At 40.0% G+C, this 21,026-nt stretch overlaps 1 protein-coding gene across 4 annotated transcripts in view; it reads left to right on the plus strand.

Annotated features, from left to right (window-relative positions):
* The window catches only part of ELMOD1 (ELMO domain containing 1), a 43,307-nt gene extending 23,491 nt beyond the window's left edge, over window positions 1–19,816 (plus strand). For 3 of the 4 annotated variants that reach the window (XM_063148955.1, XM_063148956.1, XM_063148957.1), the window contains exons 3-11: window positions 1,678–1,823; window positions 1,970–1,998; window positions 3,178–3,275; window positions 8,769–8,898; window positions 11,958–12,091; window positions 13,297–13,365; window positions 15,712–15,762; window positions 17,249–17,382; window positions 18,222–19,816. In XM_063148955.1, coding sequence (XP_063005025.1) covers window positions 1,678–1,823; window positions 1,970–1,998; window positions 3,178–3,275; window positions 8,769–8,898; window positions 11,958–12,091; window positions 13,297–13,365; window positions 15,712–15,762; window positions 17,249–17,382; window positions 18,222–18,394 — 964 coding nt within the window. In that variant the 3' untranslated portion in view covers window positions 18,395–19,816. The other variant, XM_063148958.1, reaches the window with a different exon arrangement.
* Window positions 19,817–21,026: the final 1,210 nt, after the last annotated feature.

Below are 21,026 nucleotides of genomic sequence, written 5' to 3' on the forward strand. Positions count from 1 at the left end.
ATTTATTGGCAAGCTCGCATATCAAAGTTGTATTGATATTTTCATATAATGTAATCACAGAATATAATCACAGAGAGTTTGAGATAGGAAGACACCTGTAGATGCCACATAATCCATCTCCCTGTTCTATCAGAGCCACATGTAGCCAAGAACCATGTCCAAATGGTAATGTTCCTACTGCTAGTTCTTTGCAATTTGTCTTTTATGAGATGTGTTTCTGAACCCAGGGGCTGTGGGTGGATCCATGTGGTGGATCCATCCTCTTCATCCCAGGAGGTTGACAGATAGTTGGGTGATGTGGCAGGATCTGTGCCATCATAGCCATAGAAACAAGAAAGATAAATTATTTCCAAATAAGTTGTTTCCCATTAAAATATGGGTTTGGGGTGTGTTATGTAATTGTGGTAGCCATATGTAGACTTTGGTAGCAGGTGTAATGCTAACCAAGTTTAAAATGGAGTGGTTTTCATGTAGGCAGCCTTTTTCAGGCTTTTGTAGGATCCCAGCTGAGCCTGGGAGGGACCTTAGCAGGTCTCCAGTTCAGCCTCCCTCTCACAGCAGGGCTAGCACCGAGGTCAGACTGGGCTGCTCAGGGCTTCTTCCAGTCAAGGATTAAAAATCTGACAAAGGAGACTGCACAGCCTCTCTGGACAACCTGTGCCACTACCTGCCTGTCCTTGAGGAGAAAAGCTTCTCCTTGCAAGGCTGATTCTCTTGTGTTTCAACTTAGAGCTGTTGTCCCTTGTCTACTGGCCCTGCAGGATTGTTGAGAGCCCAGCTCTGTTTCCTTCAACTCTTCCCATAAACGCTGGGGGCTGCTGTTAGATCCCCCTGAATCTTTGCTTCAGGTGGAACAAGCCCAGCTCTCCCAGCCTCTCTTCACAGGGTTTGTGCTCCAACCCTACCATCTTCACTGAGATACACCCAGTTTGTCAAAGTCTTTCTTCTGTTGCTGGGACTCAAAACTAGTTGCAGTAGCTACATAAGGGCTTTCTTGGCTTACTGTCAGTTCTCTACTTTGAGGAATTGTGTGGCATCACTGCTATGTAGCAGCTGGTCTTGGGAAGAACTGGCAGTCCTCAAGACCAAAGTCTGTATTATAAGAACCAAAAAGTTCTTAAACACCTTTTCTTCTGCAAGGGGAGAAGCTTTGATTGCCTTAGTTTTCCTTCTTAGGAACATGACATGAATGCTGTCAGGATGTCAAGTTTGTCAGGATAACCAAGCATTCTGCTTGGAGCAGGTTGTTGCTGAGGCAAAACTAAGCTAGGGTGTGATGTCTTCCTGGATTCTCAGCATCCATTATATCAGGGTGAGCTGTACTCCCTTCTCATGTAGCCCTGTTTCCCCAAACTATTAATAGGAACTATACAGCCTTTTATGTTGAGAGGACAAAGAGTTTTCCACAAGTACCCTTTTAAGACTCTGGAGTTTCCTTATTCAGTGCTTCTAGCTGTGGTGCTTTTTGTGGGGGGTGTTTTGTTGGCTAATACTAAAAAGCCCAATTTAATATTTACTGGCATAAATGTTTGTGGTATGATTGATTGCTGCTTTTGCTCTGAAGGTGCCCTTAGGCAATGGGAATTTGGGGTGAGGAAGTACTTTCTGTTTGGGTGGTGAACATGTTGAAACAAACTCTGCTCCAGACTCTTATTTTCAAGCTTCTTCTTTTGCCAGGATGTTTGTCCAGGTATGCCTGTACTTCTACTGCAAATGCTTGTGGCGCTGCCTGAAGTTCGTGGTCAGGAAACTAACAGGTCAATGTGAATTGCAAAGGATCTGTTACAACACCAAACCTGGAGCTGCCAGAACCATGAAAATAGGTAACTGCAATATACTTAGTTCTGCATGCCTTTGTAGCCTTCTGCATATGCTCAAAATTGTATATTGTTACTAGAAATAAGTTATTAAATTTTTTCAATGTAAACATGCTTGTCTGACATGATGCTTTTGAATACTTCCCTTACAGAGGCATCCCTGAAAGGTTCAAAAAGTAAGGTGAGTGTAAGATCTCATTACTCACCTTTTCTATGATGTCTTGTGCTGTTGTTTTGTTCAGTCTGGTGTTTGCTCACCCCAAAAAGTCACTTTAAGGTTTGATATGATTTTACATTTTCCACTGAAGGGGTCTTGTGTCTGCAAATGGAGTTGATCTTGAAAAGTTGGGCAGAGTGTCCTGTGTTCCAGGGATGGGCCCACTGTGGCAATGATGGAATCAAGGGAACAAATTGCCATGGTGCAAGTCATGAGAGTGAAGTGTTGTAATTTAGGGGTTCTTTGTTTGATTCCTCATACTGTCTTAGATTATCTGTAATCTGCAGTCAGTTGCTTGCAAATTTAGAAAAGTCAGGGGTTTTTGTCTGGAAAGCAACTTTCTCAGCTTTGTTCTCTCTTTTCCTTTTAAATACATTGACGGAGAAAAGCCTCTTTCACTTTATCCATTTACTGTACCAGTGGTTGTGCTAACTTGAGTTGTTCCCTAAGGCACTTGTGTGTATGTTAAATAACATCCTTCAGCCTTTACATTTCTGTCACAAGAGTCAGTGATATTGAAAACCTTGCCTCACCATTAACAAAAATGAAGTAATTTAACTCTTAGTTCAGCATAGTGGTTCTAAATGTATTTCTAGCACAAACAGAAAGGCAAAATCTTATTTTAAAACTTGCATTTAAGCAATTGTGAAGTTTTGAGACAAAGCACAAGAAAATTCAACCTCTTAAATTTTCAGATGGCACGTTGGTTTTTGAATACTGAACTTCTGGGGGCATTTCTACAAATAGCAATTATATATGAAAGAAAAGGAAGAAATTTCGCTGTATTACTGCAGCATGTTGGGAGAGGGAATGTTAAATGAAGGCTGTCAATTCCAGTGTAATTAGGTGGATGGTCTGAAGCTGCTTCTTGGTCTGCTCTGAGGTCTTTGATCATCCTCACTGACAGCCACCACAGAAATGTGATGAACTGACTGCAAGGGCGAAGGGACTCGAGTTCTTACAGGACAAGGGCTCTGAAATGAGTCAGAAGGGTTCAGTTATTGGGAAAGATATGTACAGGGGTTGAGTTGGGTCTTCTGGGCTCTTAATGCAGAAGCTTTCAGGTATCAAATTTACCACTGTTAACTTCTGTTGAGTAATAGCTTCTGTAGGAATTAATACGTGTTTAAATCCTCTTTTTAGCGGCTGCAAACATCAGTAAATGTTCACCCTGATGCTATTGAAAAGACGATAGATGACATCATGGAGCTGAAAAGGATTAATCCTGATGTAAATCCACAGTAAGTTCATAGTTTCCTTATAGAGCAAGTGGGATTTCCTCAGTTCTTGGGTCCATGGAGAACTTGTTATCTATAGTTATTGTGGTCCAGAAGTTGAAGATGAATTCTGTCTCTCAGCATAAAATTCTAATTTTAGCTTTGCTGTCAAAAAACTATGTAAAAATGAATGATTTTTTATGGTTACTTAATAAGCAAGTCTTTTATCTACCTGATTCTGTCTTAGTTTATTGTTGATGCATGGATTTATGGGGGTTACTTCCCCAGGGATAAAACACCACCAAACCACAGGTCCTGGCAGGTACAGTGATGGCTTCTTAGAAAGGCTCAATGCTGCCTTTTGAGTGGGAGGAAACCATCTTGTTTTAGCTGATACAGATGTATGCTGGTTTGCATTTTAAAACTGCCTTTAATTATCCAAACAGAAGTTTTAGTAATGCAACTAATAGTTACTTTTGTAAGAAGAGTTTGACTACCAACCATTAAATTTACAAGTGTGTATTTCAAGAGTAGGTGATGATAACACATTTATGGTTGTCTTACCTTGTTGTGCTTAAGGCACAAGATATCTAGGTCAGGAATCAGTAGGAGGAAAGTTGAGAGCTGTATTATCCAGGTGATCTGTCTGAGGTTCACTCTTCTTCCCAAGCTTGAAGTTGGTATACATAGTTAAAAATGGGCATCCATAAATTGATAGCTGCTTTTCTTTAATTGGTCAGCAGCATCAACAGGTTAGGTGGTCCCAAGGTCTTGCTGCAACAACAAAACCCAAAAGCTAGGTTGAAAAATTATTATAATTTATTTTGTCTCATTATAGGAATCTCCCTCCCAGCCCACTCCCCATTAAAAAGGTCAGTAACTGGGTGGTCTGACAATGAGGCTCCACTGATCATAAAGGAAATAGAATACACTGCCTCTCTCTAGCTTGAGAGACAGCTCTTGTGATGGTGACTGCAGCCCCAAGAATTGAAAAAATTGTGACCTAACCATTAAATAAAGGAAGAAAATAAGAGAAACAAAACAAAGAGAACCCCTCATTCTCATAGGTGGGAAGCCCTGTGAATTTTTTCTGGATGTGAGCACAGAGCTTTTCCGGGGTGTGTCCTGACCCAGCCCACATGCTCTTCAAAGGGAGGGTGATGAAAGACCAGCTGCTTCAAGTGGATGTGAGGCCTTTCTGAGAGGCTGCCATCTGAGGAGGGCATCACAGCCCTGGTACTCTTGTGTTACACAGCATGCTGTCTGCTGAAATTCAAAAGTAAAAACTCAGAAATTAGAGAAGGTGATGTCTGAGGAAAAACTGCAGGACGTAAATGTGCACAGCTCAGAGCTTGGATTGTGGACATCAGGAACTGCAATGTTTAGCAATCAGGGTGATCCAAGTGCTCACTTCTCAGTGTTGGGCCCTTGGGCAGAATGATTTCAGAAGAAAACAAGAAATTAATTATTATTTTGTATAACACGAGAGATCACCTTTTGATTCCCCTCATGGCATGCCTTTGGCCTCTGGAGAAATGTTCTCCTTCAGAAGAGAGAGAGAGAGCAGTCATGCAAATGACTTCTCCTTGCTTGAAATCAGGACCCTGAACATTAGGTTACATTTTTAATGATCTGGTCTTTCTAGTACATGAAGAGACCCTACAAGAGAGCTGGAGAGCATGCAGTGACAGGACAAGAGGGAATGGATTCAAATTGAAAGAGAGTAGGCTTAGATTAGATGTCAGGAGGAAATTCTTTACAGTGAGGGTGGTGAGGCACTGGAACAGGTTGCCCAGAGAAGTTTTGGATGACCCATCCTTGGGGGTGTTTAAGGCCAGGTTAAGTGGGGCTCTGAAAAGCCTGATCTAGTGGAAGGTGTCCCTGTCCATGGCAGTGGGGTTAGGACTAGACAAACTTTAAGACAAGACTAGACAAACTTCCAACCCAAACCATTCTGTGAATCTATGAAAATATTTTTAAAAATACCGCACAGAGGAAAAAAATAACCCAAACAAAAAAAACACCTGAATTATTTTTTTTTTGATCCAGTTGGTGTTCATATGCTTAGCACAGGATAAATGCTTGTCTTTAGACTAGAATACTTGCTTTCAATATTTTACTGCATTTGAGTCTCTCATCCCCTTTTCTCCTTGCTCTCCTTCCCATTTGGTAAAATATCTTCTTAAAGCCGTGAGGAATGTGGGCCTGAAATGTGCAAGATGAGGTCACATATGTAGATACACACTCTGCCACTAAATTGGTCCTTATATTAAATTAATCATATTTATGCTAAACTTCAGACATCTGCACTGAAGTTTTACATGCAGCCATTTATTTTATACTGATGTTTTCAACAGAAATTTGAGCAAAAGCAGGTCAGCTGCTTTTTTAGACATGATTAAGAAAAATCCAATGCCTTGCCTTCTCTTGAACCTAAAACACCTGTAATCCAAACAATCTTGTTTAGAATCTCTGGCCTTGTGTTGGATAGCAGAGACTTGACATTTCCTGGGGTAAGGACAAGGGGACATGTGTCATAGTGTATGTGTTTCTGCAAATCTGTATGCAGTCATTTTTGTTAATGTGGCATCTTTGCAGAGCTGAATTAGCATCACAGGGGTGCTTGCACTGGCTGTTCTTGAAGGCTGTGGGCTGCTGTGATCTAAAGAGGAGAAGGCATCCCACAGTAATTTTCCTTTATCAATGCCTCTCAGATACGTGTGTGTATATAACAGTAGGAGGGAGCAGGTTGAATAACCTGGTGGTGACGTGCAGTCTACACTAACTATGGAAGCAGACATAGAATCACAGAAAGGCTTGGGTTGGGAGGGAATTAACGATGATCTAGTTCCCCTACTCCAGTTTTGGTCTTGCCTCCATCTGGTGGAGCACCTGGAGCTGAGTACAGTGGGAGTGCAAGTCCAGGTACATTGCTCCTGGGCTCTGAGAACAGCCACAGCCAGCACCAGGATGACAAGGAGAGGATGTGGGACATCAGCACCTCACCCACATCCTGTGTTTGGCAAGAATAACAAAACATTAATGAAAAGGAAAGGGGGGAACCTAATTTGACCCCCACCCCCTTACCAAATAACATTGTGTGGAACTTTTGACTGCCTTTATATAAAGTGCAAAGATGGTTTACTTTGAATGTGTCGTGTACCTTATATCTTAAAAACATGTATTTTTTTAAAATATAAAATTGCTGCTTTGCCATAGCCTGTGTTCTGCTGCTCTAAACTGAGACTATAAAGAAGTTAAAAACATTATGGCTGTGATTTAGTGATACTCTACAGCATTTCACAGTCTGTCAGGCTTTTCAGCTTTCTTTGAAATGCAGCCTTTCTGTAAAATTGGAGGCTATAGCTAGTGAAGCATGTTAAAAAAAAAAAAAAAAAAAAAAGAAAAAGCCAAAAAAAACCCAAAAAAGAAACAACAAGGGATGGAAAATACCGTGGAGGCTTTTCTGTCTGAAAGGGTTATAGCTTCAAATGGGATAAAATTGCAGCATGAAAAATGGACTAATGCTGATGTCTCTGATTCTGTAGATTAACTGTGGAATCATTTAGGTTAGAAAAGGTTTAAAATTCCGAAGACCAACAGTTAACCCAGCAGTGCCAAATGCACCACTAATCCATTTCCATAAGTGCCACATACATCTGAAAGATGTACATGTTTTTTAGATACCCCCAGGGATGGTGACTCTACTACTTTCCTTACTTTCCTTCAGGCTGTTTCAGGGCTTGACATTTTGGTGAAGGAAATTCTCCCCAGTATCCAATTTAAACATTTTCTGGGGCAACCTGAGGCCATTTGCTCTTGTCCTATCACTTGTTACCTGGGAGAAGAGACCAACATCCATCTGGCTACACCCTCCTGTTAGGGAGTTGTAGAGAGTGCTGAGGTCCCCCTGAGCCTCCTTTTCTCCAGGCTGAACACCCCCAGCTCCCTCAGCTGCCCCTCACAGCACTTGTGCTCCAGAGCCTTCCCCAGCTCCGCTGCCCTTCCCTGGACACGCTCCAGCCCCTCAATGTCTCTCTTGTAATGGGAGGCCCAGTGCTTTGCCTTGCTGAATCTCATACAATTGGCCTTGGTCCATAGATTCAGCCAGCCCAGATTCCCCTGCAGAGCCTTCCTGCCCTCCATCAGATCAACATTCCGTCCAACCTGGTATCAGCTGTGAACTGACTGAGAGTGCACTTGATTATTAATATTATTAATAAAGATATTAAATAGAACTGGTCCCAGACTGATCCCTGGGGAATGCCACTAGTGACCAGCCCCCAGCTGGATGCAACTGCATTCCCTACCACCCTCAGACAGATTTTTACCCAGTGGACAGTGCACCCACCCAGACCACGAGCAGCCAGCTCCAGCAGAATGCTGAGGTGTCAAAGGCCTTAGTAAAGTTCAGGTACAAAACATCATCCTTTCCCTCATCCTAGGCAGGTCACCTTGCCATAGAGGGACATCAATTTAGACAAACAGGATCTGCCTCAAAAGATAAGCAGTGAAAATCCTTATGTTCAGAAAATTTGAGAGTATTACAGAATAAACAAAATGTTTCAGTGTATCAAGCACAACAGGCAAGGAATATGCAGCTTAATATCAGTGCAGCCTGTGTTCCACAGAGGAGTAAGGGTGCACTTAGCTTGCCCTCCAAATTCATACCAGGTGTTCCTGTAATTTTACACACTATTAAAGGGCTTATTGCCATATATAAGCAAATATTTCTATGAGTATGGCAGTTGCATACTGCATGACTTAGATTTTGTATTATAAATTCTTAATGTAAAGCTGTTGTTTGGTGCAGAGTTTTCTGGTGGGTTTTTTATAAGTTTCGTTTAGAGTTTTTTGAGGGTAGTTATTTCATGTGTGTTGGGTTTGGTTTTTTTGATGATGCATCAGAAAATGTAAAAAGGAAACACAAAAATCTGCATTAAAATGAAAAGAGAACTATTATGATGATTCTTAACATGAGACAAAAGCCAAATCTGCCTGGAGGCAGATCTTTGAAACTGTATTACTTCAGGCTTTTGGCTTCTTTATGCTAGCTTTAGTGGCACAGAAGCAAAACAATTATTTTTAGCTTTTTGCTGAGTTTTCTTTCCCCCCTCAGCCTTTTTCAAGTTCTCATCTCTGATCCCAGGAAATTGTTTGAAAAGCTGTCATTGGAATGAAGAGAAAGATACAGTAATGTGCTTGTTACAAGCATTCAATGCTGCTGTGTATAGTTATAATGTGATTTCAATGTGAAAAATCACTGTTCACGGTTTTAAAAAAATCCCAAATATTATCATCTAAGGAAGGGACTAGATGAGACTGTGCCCTTCACAATGCCTTGTATTATCAATGTCATATTGATCTCTTGGAAATTGTCCTGTTGCAACTGAAGTGTTAGACTGCCAATTAATGGATGTAACGCTAGTCATGTGTATCAGCTGTGTGCGTACACGGCACTGCTGTTTCATGGCTGTACCTGACTGAGGTGGAATATGTTGCTCTCCCCACCCTCAGGTTGGGAGTGTCTCTCCAGGCATGCCTGCTGCAGATTGTGGGCTACAGAAACCTCATTGCAGAGGTGGAGAAGCTGCGCCGAGAGCCGTACGATTCGGAGAATCCGCAGCACGAGGAAATGCTGCTGAAGGTAGGCACTCAGGAGGTGCTTGGGGGGCGTCCTTTATTCATGTCAGCTCCCAAGCCTGCTTCATAAACCTCTTTGGAACACTGAGAGCTGTTCTCACCTTCCTCCATCATGTACCTGTTTTGAGATACGACTACACAGCCTTATAATCTGGTCTGGGTGTAAGACCTGTCAAGCAAACAGCTCACTCCCTGGCTGATAAATGCATTTCCCTTGGCTGGACTATATCTAGGTGCTGGATAACACAGGTCTTAGAGCACAGAGCTGTTATCTGCAGTGAGCTCTGGAAAAGTAGTTTTATGTCCTCCTTCAGTACACCTTTCTCCAACACAAGAAGGTATTTTTCTCTATTAACCAAATTACAAATTTATTTCTTCAATTTAATGTATTTTTGCAGGGCAATGTCTGTGTATACCAATGGCAAACATCTGTTTTTTATTGTGTGGAATGGAAGAGTGAGAGTTGATGACTTACACATTTATAGTTACCAAATGTATTTTCAAGTGAAAACAAAATGACACTATTCTTTCAATAATACATGGAGAGTCAGGAAAACCATAACAATTGGTTTTTACTTCCTTCATGCTTTCAGGAAAGCCTTGCACTGGAGCAGATAATAAAAGCAATTTCTCTGTCTTGAAGCCATAAGCAGAGAAAGAGCTAGAGAGTTCTTATATTAGAAAGAAATTGAGGAAAGAATAAAAGTCTGGAAAACAGCCTAATAGCAAGGCCTGGTCCTGATCCTGCTTTAACCATAGCTATTGCAAGACACTTCAGAGAAATGCCAAGAAACAGAATAAGTGATAGTGAGCTTTTTGGCTATAAGCAAAATTACTTCCTAGAGAATTTTCAGAGTTCTTATAAAAACATACTACCTGTTTGGTTGTGGGGGGTTTTCTTTTTCAATTTATGACAAAAAATACTGAAGACTTTAACAATACCAGATGATGGTGGAGATGTCTTCCATGCTGTAGCTTGCAGTGCAAGCCTTTGCACAAGTTACGGTGAGAGCTTCTGGAAATTTTACCATAATTACTTGGTCTTCCAAAAATCCCAGTAGGCATATTATACAAGCACTGTCAGATGCAAGTAACTACTTCTAAAAATGCCTCAGGGTTCCTGTTGGTGTCTGGAAAGCTGCCTTTAAGGTTTGCCTGCTGATGGGAGGTGGGAGTCTCACCCAGGAGTGGTCCAAATCCAGAGCTGCCCTGAAGGAGTGTTCTAACCATCAGGTAGACTTGGCCAGAAGGACTTCTCCTGTTCAAGTGCTGCTCCTGTGTATCCAAATGCACAAATTTATGGGAGTAGAGTGAGTTTTAACTAAAGAGACACACAGATTTACCCATTGAGGAAGCCTGTGTCTTGCAGGTGAGAGATCCAGGTGGCAGCCTACAGTGTTGGCTGCTGAAAATACCAGGCTCCTCACTGCAGATTAAAGAGGGCTTTTGGCTCCAGGAGAGCATCTATAAATACCCTAAATACAAGAATCTACGTTGCCCAGAGAGCAAGTAGGGTCTGGGATCATAGGTGAGAAGGACCAAGGAGCTGGCTGTAGCCTCTCCCCACCATCCAGCCTGAGAATCGTGTCAGCAATGATGTGTAGTCATGTAAGTGCTTGAAAAACGTAATTACACAAGCATAAAAGCAGAATGGAACTAAGCATTTGTCTGAGGAGAGATTAAACAGTGCAGTTTATGCGACATTATGCTAAGTCAAAATGTTGAAAAAAGTATCAGTTTCACCTAAGTATTAGCACTTGTTTACAGCAGATGTTCTACTTTTGCAAATGCCAAATGGAAATATGTCCAAGGGTTTAATTCATTTTATAATCCTCGCTGTGTAAGAATAGTCTGGTTGGTTTTCATTCCTTCTAGATACTCTGCTAAGTGATCTCTGCAATGGGTAATTCGGGTTCCTAATGGCTATCATTTATTCATGTTTACCAGGAGAGCACTTAATGAATGAGAGAAAGATTAACTTAATGTGATTGTACTAATGATTAATACTGTATTTACTGTTGATGGATGAACATTGGTTTAAACAATGATGCTTTATACAGTCGTTACAAAGTGAAATCATTAAGATTTTAACCTTCCCAGGGCACTTAATTTTAAATGCAGTTGCTAAAATTAAAACAATTTCTGTTTTTATTTGGGAAATGTGCACACAACTCTTTCCCTTGGGTAGGCTTTGTCTGAGTGATTTTCTTGCGGATGTGCTCACCAATTCATGACTGGTGATTAATACACTTTCTTATTCTAAATTCTGATTTCTTAATACACTTCAAAAAGGGTGAGTTTGTGATATGGCACATGAGGTGTGCATAAAGGTATGCATTTGTCATATGTCAATTGAGGCTGCTTTTAGGTGCATAGCAACATGATATTTAGGCACTAAAGTTGCTGGACCAGTGCAGTTAAAGGGATTTATTCCAGCTGATGATCTGGCTTGTTAAATCACTTCGGACATTTCTTTATGTGAGATCAATGAATGATTCTTCCCTTAGTTAAATATGATGGTGCACATGCTATCCTGGTATGGATTTTTTTTTAATGTTCTCCAATTTGCTGTTCAACACCATGGTAGCCAACTCTCTTGATTTATAACCTTTCCAGAGACTTGCAAAAAAAATGAAAAAGAGAAAAGAGAAAAGATTGCTGCAGAACCTTAGGAACTCAAAGCTGCTTTGCTGCACTGTCAGTGATTTACAACCAAATTCCAGCCCATTCCTGTCTCTGTGCTTATGGAGGCAGACACCACTTTGATGAACAAAGCATAAGCAAAACAGGTCTTGTTAGAGCAGCTGTGATAAGGGCAGAAAGGCCTTGTAGGGCTGAAATGTCTGCAATACTTCAGAGCAGTTTGGGATTTCCCCCCACAGACACACATCCAGAGGAACTCCATTTGATTTTGTGTTTGGGTTGCTGGGATAGAAATGCTGCGATACTGTTCAGTGATCAGAATGTAGCTTGGTTTAAAAAGAGAAAAAAATAAAAAAAAAAAGAAAAGAAAAAGCTTCACTGTGTGGAAACTTCACTATGTTTTACCTGTAATCTTCCTAGTTGTGGAAATGCTTGAAGCCGAATTCACCGCTGAAAGCTCGGATTTCGAAGCAGTGGTGTGAAATTGGTTTCCAAGGTGACGATCCTAAAACAGACTTTAGAGGAATGGGTCTCCTGGGCTTATATAACTTGGTGTAAGTATGTCCTTCTGCAGATGGGTTTACTGGGGTCTGAAGTCGTGAAAAGCAGCATTACTTGCAGATTTTAGCAAATCTGTGGGAATAATTTATAAAAGTGTCAGGGACTTCATATTAAGCAAGTGAAACAATTTATTTGCTAGCCTCATTTTTGGAGTGTTTCTCAAAGGGGTCTCCTTTCTTTCAGTATTCCTAATTCAACCTTGTAATACCACTTGCTAAGCCCTTTTTTTAGTTTCTCTGTGACACAGCAAGTTAGCACTCTCTTCCTACCAGAAAGAAAGTGTAAAGTATATTTTCATCAGTATCTAGATCTCCTTAAACAAAATGCCCTGGAAGTATGTAGGTGGGAGGGTTATGTTACTGCTCAGCTGCTGTCTTTGGGAATTTCATGCTGAATTCTTAAGCAAAACACTTGATATGCAGTCACTGATGGTAGATTTAAGTAGTTTGACTACTGCTTCAATTTCTGTCGATACTCAAAATTAAGCAATGAGTTTACATCACTTTTTTCTTCCAACTCATGCGCACCAGGTGTTAATGCTATAGCTGTGCTTTGTAATTCGGGAATTGACTAATGCCTGTCATTTTCTCCAGCAATTGTATTTGCTGCATGCAGTTACGTAACTTGGAAACATTTGGTAAAATAACTTCTCCTTACAAGGCGAAAAATAAGTATTTTCTACTTTTACAGATTGCAGGACATAAATCATCCTCCGTCCGTATGTTGCTCCCTAGTAAATCTCAGTTGAGGATCTGGACTCTTGACTCTGGCTTTGAACTTCCATTTGAAATTAATCCCTACCATGTATTTAATTTCTTAGTCTTCTGTGATGACTCTTATCTTGCTTAATGAATCTGCCAGATCAAGAGGTCTGAACTGCTTTTTCCTGAGCTCAGCACCCGACATGCTCCAGTCACAAACAACTGATTTTCTGTAGGGTGGGTGGAGAGGAGACTCTGCAATGCACATTCCCTAAACCCATATAGGAGTGCACTTGGAGTTGGAGGCTGCTCTAATCTTTCAGTTTGGGGGTCTGAGTGGCAGTTTAATGAGTTTAACACATCAGATGCTACTCATACTGTGTAACACATGCACCTGCCTTTAGAAAGGTGTGTAGAGACAGCTTACTATGACTTCACATGCTTTTTTTGCTTTTGTTTCTTTTTAAACAATTCACCCTAAACATATATGTCTGCAGGTATTTTGCTGAATGGGACACTGAGATAGCTCAGCAAGTTCTCACTGATTCTCTTCACCCTAAATACAGGTAATGCTTGAGACCAGAAACAATAACTTGAGAGAGCACTCTGCTGGCTCTCTTTGAGGAAGGGGGCTGGGGTTTTTTCTCTTTGTTGGGCATGTCCTTGGGTATTTCCACATGCTGTCTGTTGAAAAGTACTGATCCTGAAAGCTGATCAGGTGCAAGAGGTAAACTTGTATGCCAAATCTTGGAAATAGTTAAATTTAGTGTTAAATGTTTTCACTTCTGATTTCAAGTGATTTTTGTATTTTTATTTACCTTTATTTTAATTTGTTTGTGTTTTTTCATAATAAAGGGAAGTCACTAAGAAGGAACTAAGGTATTTTTTTCTTTTTTCTAAGTTTTCTGAGACACTACATGTAAATAAAGATCAAACTACAATTTGGTGTGTTATAATCTTAAAGTCTTTGTTGCAACACTGGGAGATCCACGTTCTTTCCTTTAGACCCAAACTGGGCAGGGGAACACTGGGTACATATGAACATGCTTATATATCAAAAATGAAATCCACCTTGATATTGTTAAAGTGACTGACTTGATAATCATAAGTAGTCTATGCCAAATATTTGTTAGTAGAGCTGAAAAGCCCCTTTATTTATAGTCACATATTCTGTCTGCCTTGACTAATGGTGGTTCCAATGTGGTTACTCCATTGTCCTGGCTGTTCAGAGATCAGGAACCTGCAAGTGTCACAAACTGTGCTGTAGGTAATTTGTCAGTAAGAGACTCCATAGTTATTGGGGAGTGGAGGCCTCTTAGCCAGTTACATAGAAATCAGTTCCCTGAAAAGACATTTTTCTTCTGCCAGTAGTGTTAGATATCCATAAAGCTGGTGCACACCTAAGTCCTGAAGCTTTTGATCTCCTCAGGGTTCTTGTTTTTTTTTTTTTTTTTCCTGTCGAGTTCCTAGTGATAATTCTGTGACAAAAAGCCCTTGGAACACATTAGTGTGCTTCATTTGCATGTTTGATTACCAAGGGCAGTCTTGGAGTGCAGTGTGAGCATGTGCAATTTCTGTGCCTTGACAGAGCATTCAGTAGAAGATAGATGCTGCAGGTGGTGCCCATGGTGATCTTCCTGGTGTGGTTGCTTAGCAGCTGTGCTGTTTTCTGATGGGATCAATGGATTTCCTATCTCAGTTGAACTTTTTCACTTGCCCACATCCTATGTGTGCCACATTTATTATTCAGTCTTTACCTGGGGTTTTCTAACTGGTGTTATTCCACAGCCTACAAAGATGGTTCAGATTTTAGAGGATGAGCAAGTAATAGGGTATTCCTGCCTGCAAAGTTATTTAGGAGCTGAAGTTTCTGTCCTTATGCCAGCTAGTAACCCTCAGGTCACAATGGCTGTGAACCTATTAGCATCTTAAGTAATTATTGATAACAATTTTTATATACTATATTTACATGAAGCTCAGGGAATTGTTTTTAGTGTAATTTATACTTACTGAAGTTCAAGAATAGTCTAAGAACAATGCTTTATAGACACAAAGCTGTCTATAATTTGGGACCTAAAGCTTGCAAACTCTGATTTGCCTTACTAGGGCAAAATTTCCACAGCCAAGTCAAGGCTGTAGGCTCCTGGTTAGGGTCAGTTCTGTGCCTGCCTTTAGCTGGTTTCAAATGCAGGCAATGATTTCTGCTAAACTTGCTCATCTCAGTAGATTCAAACCTGGTTAGTGGGATGTTGGCTGACTGGTTGGATCACACAGCTCTTTTAAATTGTTGAAGAGCTGAAATTTAGTTAAAAATGAATCTGTTCCCTGACTAATTTTATTTCAGGAAGGCGTCTTCTGTGTCCTTGAAAAGCACTGCATTATTGTGCCAAATAATAGGAAACTCTGTTCCTTATCTTTGGCTGTTGAGTGATTTCTAATTTGGCTGGTCATAAAAATTTACTGTCAGAGGGGTATTTTCATGTTTGCTGCCTCTGGTGAATCATGCCTCATCATCAGTGATGAGTATCACGAATATCTCTGAAAACACAAAAGAGCTAAAACCATCTTTGATTAGTTAAATATAATTTACAACTTCTTGTACAGCTCAAGCTTAACTGAAGTGGTTCACCTTTGTGGTCAATTTAGAAAACAATGAGTTTTTGCTGAGAGCATAGGTGCATTTTGTAATGGTGAGACCAGTTTGTTGGCAATGCTCTAAACCAGTTACTCATTTCAAGTCTGTTTCTATCAATCCATTCAGCCAGAAGGAGTGTTAAATGGGATTAGCCATATCAAAGAAGATAAAATATCATGTTCAGGCAATATTATAGCATCAGAGAAGTTGAAAGAAAATATTTGTCAGTTAGTAATGTTTGGCAATATCTGGATTTTAACTATTTTTTCTTCCTCAGCCAACTTAGCAAAGCTGAATGGGAGAAGAAAAAGTTTGATAAGGCAATTGGGTAAGTTTAAAGACCTTTTTTAATTTCCTGCAAACACAGCAAATAACAGTGATGCTATATATTTGAGGGAGAAAAGTTGTTTCCTAGTTCTTTTTTAAAAGAAATTTCTGTGAGCATATGTACATCTGCCACACCTTGATTTTGGTCGAAGGTTACTGGAGAAACAATTCAAGTTACATTCAGAAAAAAATAAGCCAAAAATTTTGTAGCAAGGAGAAGCTTTCTTTGTGTGCTATATATAGTGTGGTGATTAATATCTGTTTAATTCTTCTTAGCACATGACATGATCAAGTTTCACTTATTGCTGTCGAAGGCAGGTTCAGAACTGCTTTTAGGAAAATATAATAGCAAAGAAATAGTACTGAGGGTTTTTTCTTCTTTAACAGAGGGTTTGGTAGAACTGCATTATTCATGGAAATGGAACAGGATGTTCCTTCTGAGTGTATCTAAAAATCTGTAATACAAGATTTTACTGCCCAGATTTAAGTTTTCTGTGAAAGTTGCCATTAGGCAAGTTAACTTCATGCTGAAGTTAACTTCTGCACATCTGGTTTGTTTTTTTCCCTCCTGAAATGCAAAAAAAAGGTTAAAGGAAAAGAAAATATTTCTGTTTGCTTGATAGAGGTAGTTGAAAAAATACCCAAGACAGTCTAGAGAAGACAGCTGTCTTTAGCTGAGAAATAAAAATCAATCACTGAATATCCAAACATGTTTGCTTTTGTGACTGAATGTCCATGTGAGTCTTTATGTGCTTTCTTGGGAAATAGTCACTGCTAGAAATGTCAAGTTCTTTATGAACTGGCCTTACAAGTTAGCTTCCAGTTTCTGAGTTTTGTTGTGCCTTAATATACTTTACGTGTTAATATCTCCTAGCAGGACAGAGTTTGCTTAATGAGTCTGATTTTCTTGTTTCTGTTTCCTGCAGGCTTTGATTTAGGATTTTGCCTGTTTTTTGGCCTTTGTCTCTAGTTCTCTTTTAGGGAGAAATCAAAGGTGACTCTGCTGGATCCTTTTCACAAGCTTTTTAGCCATATGAATGTCTTTTTAGGACAGGTTGTTGAAGCACGATGTTCCTAACTATGGGTAATGAGTTCCAGTGGGAACTCCAGCAGTTAAAAATAACAAATGATGGGTCACCCTGCAGCCGTGGCCACCGTGTGGAGTCCTTGCCCTGCTTCAGAGGCGAGTGCAGGAGCACAGGGACGTCTGTGCTTGTTCTTATTTTGTAGAAATTAATCAGTACTGTTCCCCTGAAAAGGCTGGCACAGTGATGAGACTCCTGTTTTTACTGTGACCACGTATTGCCCAAGGGAAATGCTGTACAAAGCACGCAGAATACATGTTTTCCTTGATTTGCACCCCACACGCACCTTGGAAATTCACAAAGGAGAGAATTAATGCATCTCAGTAACAGGGTCATCAGTGTTCCTTAAAATGTGACAAAAGAAGGTGAATTCTCAACAAAAGTTGCTGCTTTTCCTTACAGCTACTCTTTTGCCATTGTGGGCATTAACATAACAGACCTTGCATACAACCTGCTTGTGAGTGGGGCTCTGAAGACCCATTTCTACAACGTTGCTCCAGAAGCACCCACGCTCACCCACTTCCAGCAGACGTTCTGTAAGTGCTGGGTGGGAGTGTGGGGCAAGGGGTGGAAATGCATAATTGGTACTCTGCTAACATACTACTGCCCATAGTTTAAAAAAAGAAATAAAGTCTTCTGACACAGCATAGAGAATGTGCCCTCCTGTCTCAGATGCTTGGATTCTGCTCTTCAGCTGTGATGGAGGCCACCACCAAGCCAAGGTGTAAAACAAATTAAGAAACGCAAACAAAAAATGCACTAAGCACCTTACCAAGTGACCTTCCTGTTTATTAAATAATAAGAAAAAAGCAAATGTGCTTTAAGGAGTGTCTGAATATTGTTTCCCCTTAAATCCAACTGTCATATGATACTGCATCTACATTCCAGTGTTACTCCCCACCCTTCAGCAGAGTTGCAGCTCCACCACCAAAATAATGTTTTGACAGCTCTGTCCCCTGTATTTAAGCATCCCTGCTGCAGCAGAGGCCTGCTGTTCATCTTTGCACAGTGGGAGTAACACTTCTAATATTTTTCAATGTGTAGGCAAGGAACTGATAATGAGCACTTGCAGCATCTTTCCCTCTTTTTATACTCCCTGGTTTTATGTTTCAGTTTGTGAATCCATATGTCAAGATGACTAGTGACTTATTGTATTTATTGTGAGAGATTCTGCCAGTGTGTGTAATATTCATCCAATTTTGGCCTCGTCCAGAATAGGTGTAGTCTTGTTCCTGCCCAGTGTCATGAGGTGTCAGATCTCAGTGAAAAGGATTTTCTTTGCAGATCATAATTATTAGTTCCAGGCTAGTTTCTAATTTTATATGTCATCTTTACATGCAGTATTTATCTCTTCTTCCTTTGTATTGTTTTTTAGGCTACTTAATGCATGAATTCCACAAATTCTGGATTGATGAGGATCCACTGGACATAATGGAATTTAATCGCGTCAGAGAGAAATTTTACAAGCGAATCTTGAGACAGCTCCAGAACCCAGAGATGGCTCTGTGTCCTCACTTTGCTGCATCAGAAAGTTTAATCAATATGTAGTTACTCGGTTGATTTAATTTGGAAGCACTGTCTCACTCTTGGTTTAGATCACTGTTAGACCATCACTAGCATACTGAATGACCATGGCAATCGTGTGCATGTTTTTGGCGCAGTGTTCATCTATTTTTGTCACATGATCCCCTTATGCTTCTCTTGTTGGGGATTTTTCATTTTAAATGGGTGCTCATATTGCCTCATTATGCAGTGTTACCTTCTGAATTGATGTCCAGATATCAGAGTTTTTCTATTTTTTTAGACTTTCCTCATAATTCAGCATTGACAATTGAATTGTATTTCTCTAGCAGTGTTTTTGTATATGTGGAATAAGTAGCTGGATCTTGTATTGTGAAAGCTTTTTAACTTCTCGGTATGTTTTAAGATAACTACTGGCATTTCAAGCAAAATATATGTTTGGACCTCATCTAGAAGATAATGTAATTTAATCTAATTCAGACAAACACATTTAAGTCAAATTTTCTCCATGCAACCATTATATGCTTAATGCAAAATTAATGAGGCTTGTGAGATACAACTTTCAGTGAGAATAGTTTATACAGAATTATGATCAAATGCATGAATACCAAATGGTCTGGTGATGCTAACACAGTGAGCTGTGAGCACATTCACAACTAAGAGATACCGGCAGGGGCCAAAAATTATAACATCAGGCTGTTGTCACCAACAGCACCACACTGAGGCATGGTCTAGATTCCTGCACATTCCTTTGGATATGCAGAGGTTGGTGCTTTGTGTCACATGTTGGAAGGCAACATGATTTGGTCACGTGGTGCTTGGTGAATTCAGGGAAGCAAAATTATTTATCTTTTCTTTGAACTACTGAAAATATTGCTTTGGTTGTTAATTCAGTTCCTAAGAGCTGGGAGAAATATTTGGTTAGAAGGTTTAGAACAAAACTGCTTGCGTTTCCCAGACTGCTTATAAAAAAAAATTCAAAATGGCAAACTGTCTTTTTTCTAAAACCATAAATGAATAAAAGTGTTTGACAATAAGATTGTGTAGTATACTGAACAACATCTACCATGGCATTTCATACCCATGGTATTTTTTACCTTCTAAGCAATCAATTTTAGTATTATATGTTTGTGTAAATCACTTGCATATGGAGATTAAATTGAGTAGTGTCCAACTACTTGTGAATATATGAATAAATTATATATCATTCTAAACTGAAGCACTGTGGGTTTTATTTTTGAGATATGCAGTAGTACAGAGGAAAAGTGTTTTACTTAATGGATGAGGTAAAATGGGTTGTAACAGCTCTGTGGTATTCCTGAGGATGAAGTGTGATCACAACTTCTTCAGATAAGGTGCTTTATATCATTTTAGTTACTGCTTGGGCCATCACTTTATTTAACTAAATAAATAAATGAATAAATGGAAGTACTTCAACTTCCTAGGAAACTCCTTGGGTTTAAGTTGTCTCATTTCTTTGCTAAAATGTAAGCTGGGGGTCAGGACTTCTCTACACGGCTGGAAACTTGCACTCATGGAGTTAATCAGAAACATTTTATGGGTGTTGCAATAGTTAGTCTTTTCCAATGAATCTGGAAATACGGAACTGGAAACATTAACATTTGCATATTTTGCATGGGAATACAAGGAATAAAAACTATGCATGTTCAACTTAATACCATTGATTTTGGAAAGTGATTATTTATAGCCGTTAGGTCTCAAGGACTTTTTTGTGTGACTCTTGAAGCTTCTGAACTAGGTTTCTAGTAACAGTTTTCATTGTTTCAAGTTTTAGGCTCTCTCTCTCTTTCCTTGCCCCACTCTGACTTAAATATCTTCTGTAATTTATTAGGTTACTGGTTTATTTTTAATAGTCTGCAGTGGAGTTCATGAAGTTGCAGGGGAGGGAGGGAAGGTTCCTGCTACCTTCTTACTGCTCTGATCCTCTCAGGTGTGCCTTGTCTCAAGGTGTCAACTTCAAATAAACCAGAAAATGTCATCTGGCTCTGTGTCAGATTGTATCAGTATAATCTAACTAGTTTAGGTGATTTTTTTTCCTGTCTTACAGGAAGATAGATTTAATGAAGTGAAAGTGTGAAATTCCTTCTCCTGTGGAGCCCTTGCATGCTGGTGCCTTCAAATCTTCCTGCCCGCTTGTGCTTCAGCTTTGTCCTGTGTTTTTGTTCCCAAAATCAATGTCAAACCTGGAGCAGAGAATATCCCTGGTGGGTGCCCAAAACTGGCTGGGCATGCTGAGGGAGGATGTCTGTGGGGCATGGCCTTCCTTCCTCCCCAAGAATGACCTCTTACAATAATATAAACCTAAGCGTTTTTTAAAATGTTAGAATTTATGCTTTCACTAAGCATACTGGCCTGTGAGCAACTGGATGCTGCTTTCCCTAGGGAGGAGAAAAGTAAAGAAAAGAGGGAAGGGGGGGGGGGCGGGTGTGTGAAGTATTAAATAGTTTTTTCAATAAGGAAGAATCAATATTTATACTCACTGCAGGGTGCAGAATTTGGTTTAATTAAGTGTAAAGAAGGTTTAGGTTGGATCTTTCCAAAAAACCTTCCACAGCTTCATGGTTCTTGCATTTCACCAACCATCTCTCTCAGGCTCTTGCCTGGCCATGTTCATCTCAGGCAGCAAGTGACTCCTGCC

Source organism: Melospiza melodia, chromosome 2 (genome assembly GCF_035770615.1).
Source record: "Melospiza melodia melodia isolate bMelMel2 chromosome 2, bMelMel2.pri, whole genome shotgun sequence".
In the NCBI taxonomy this organism is placed as follows: domain Eukaryota; kingdom Metazoa; phylum Chordata; class Aves; order Passeriformes; family Passerellidae; genus Melospiza; species Melospiza melodia.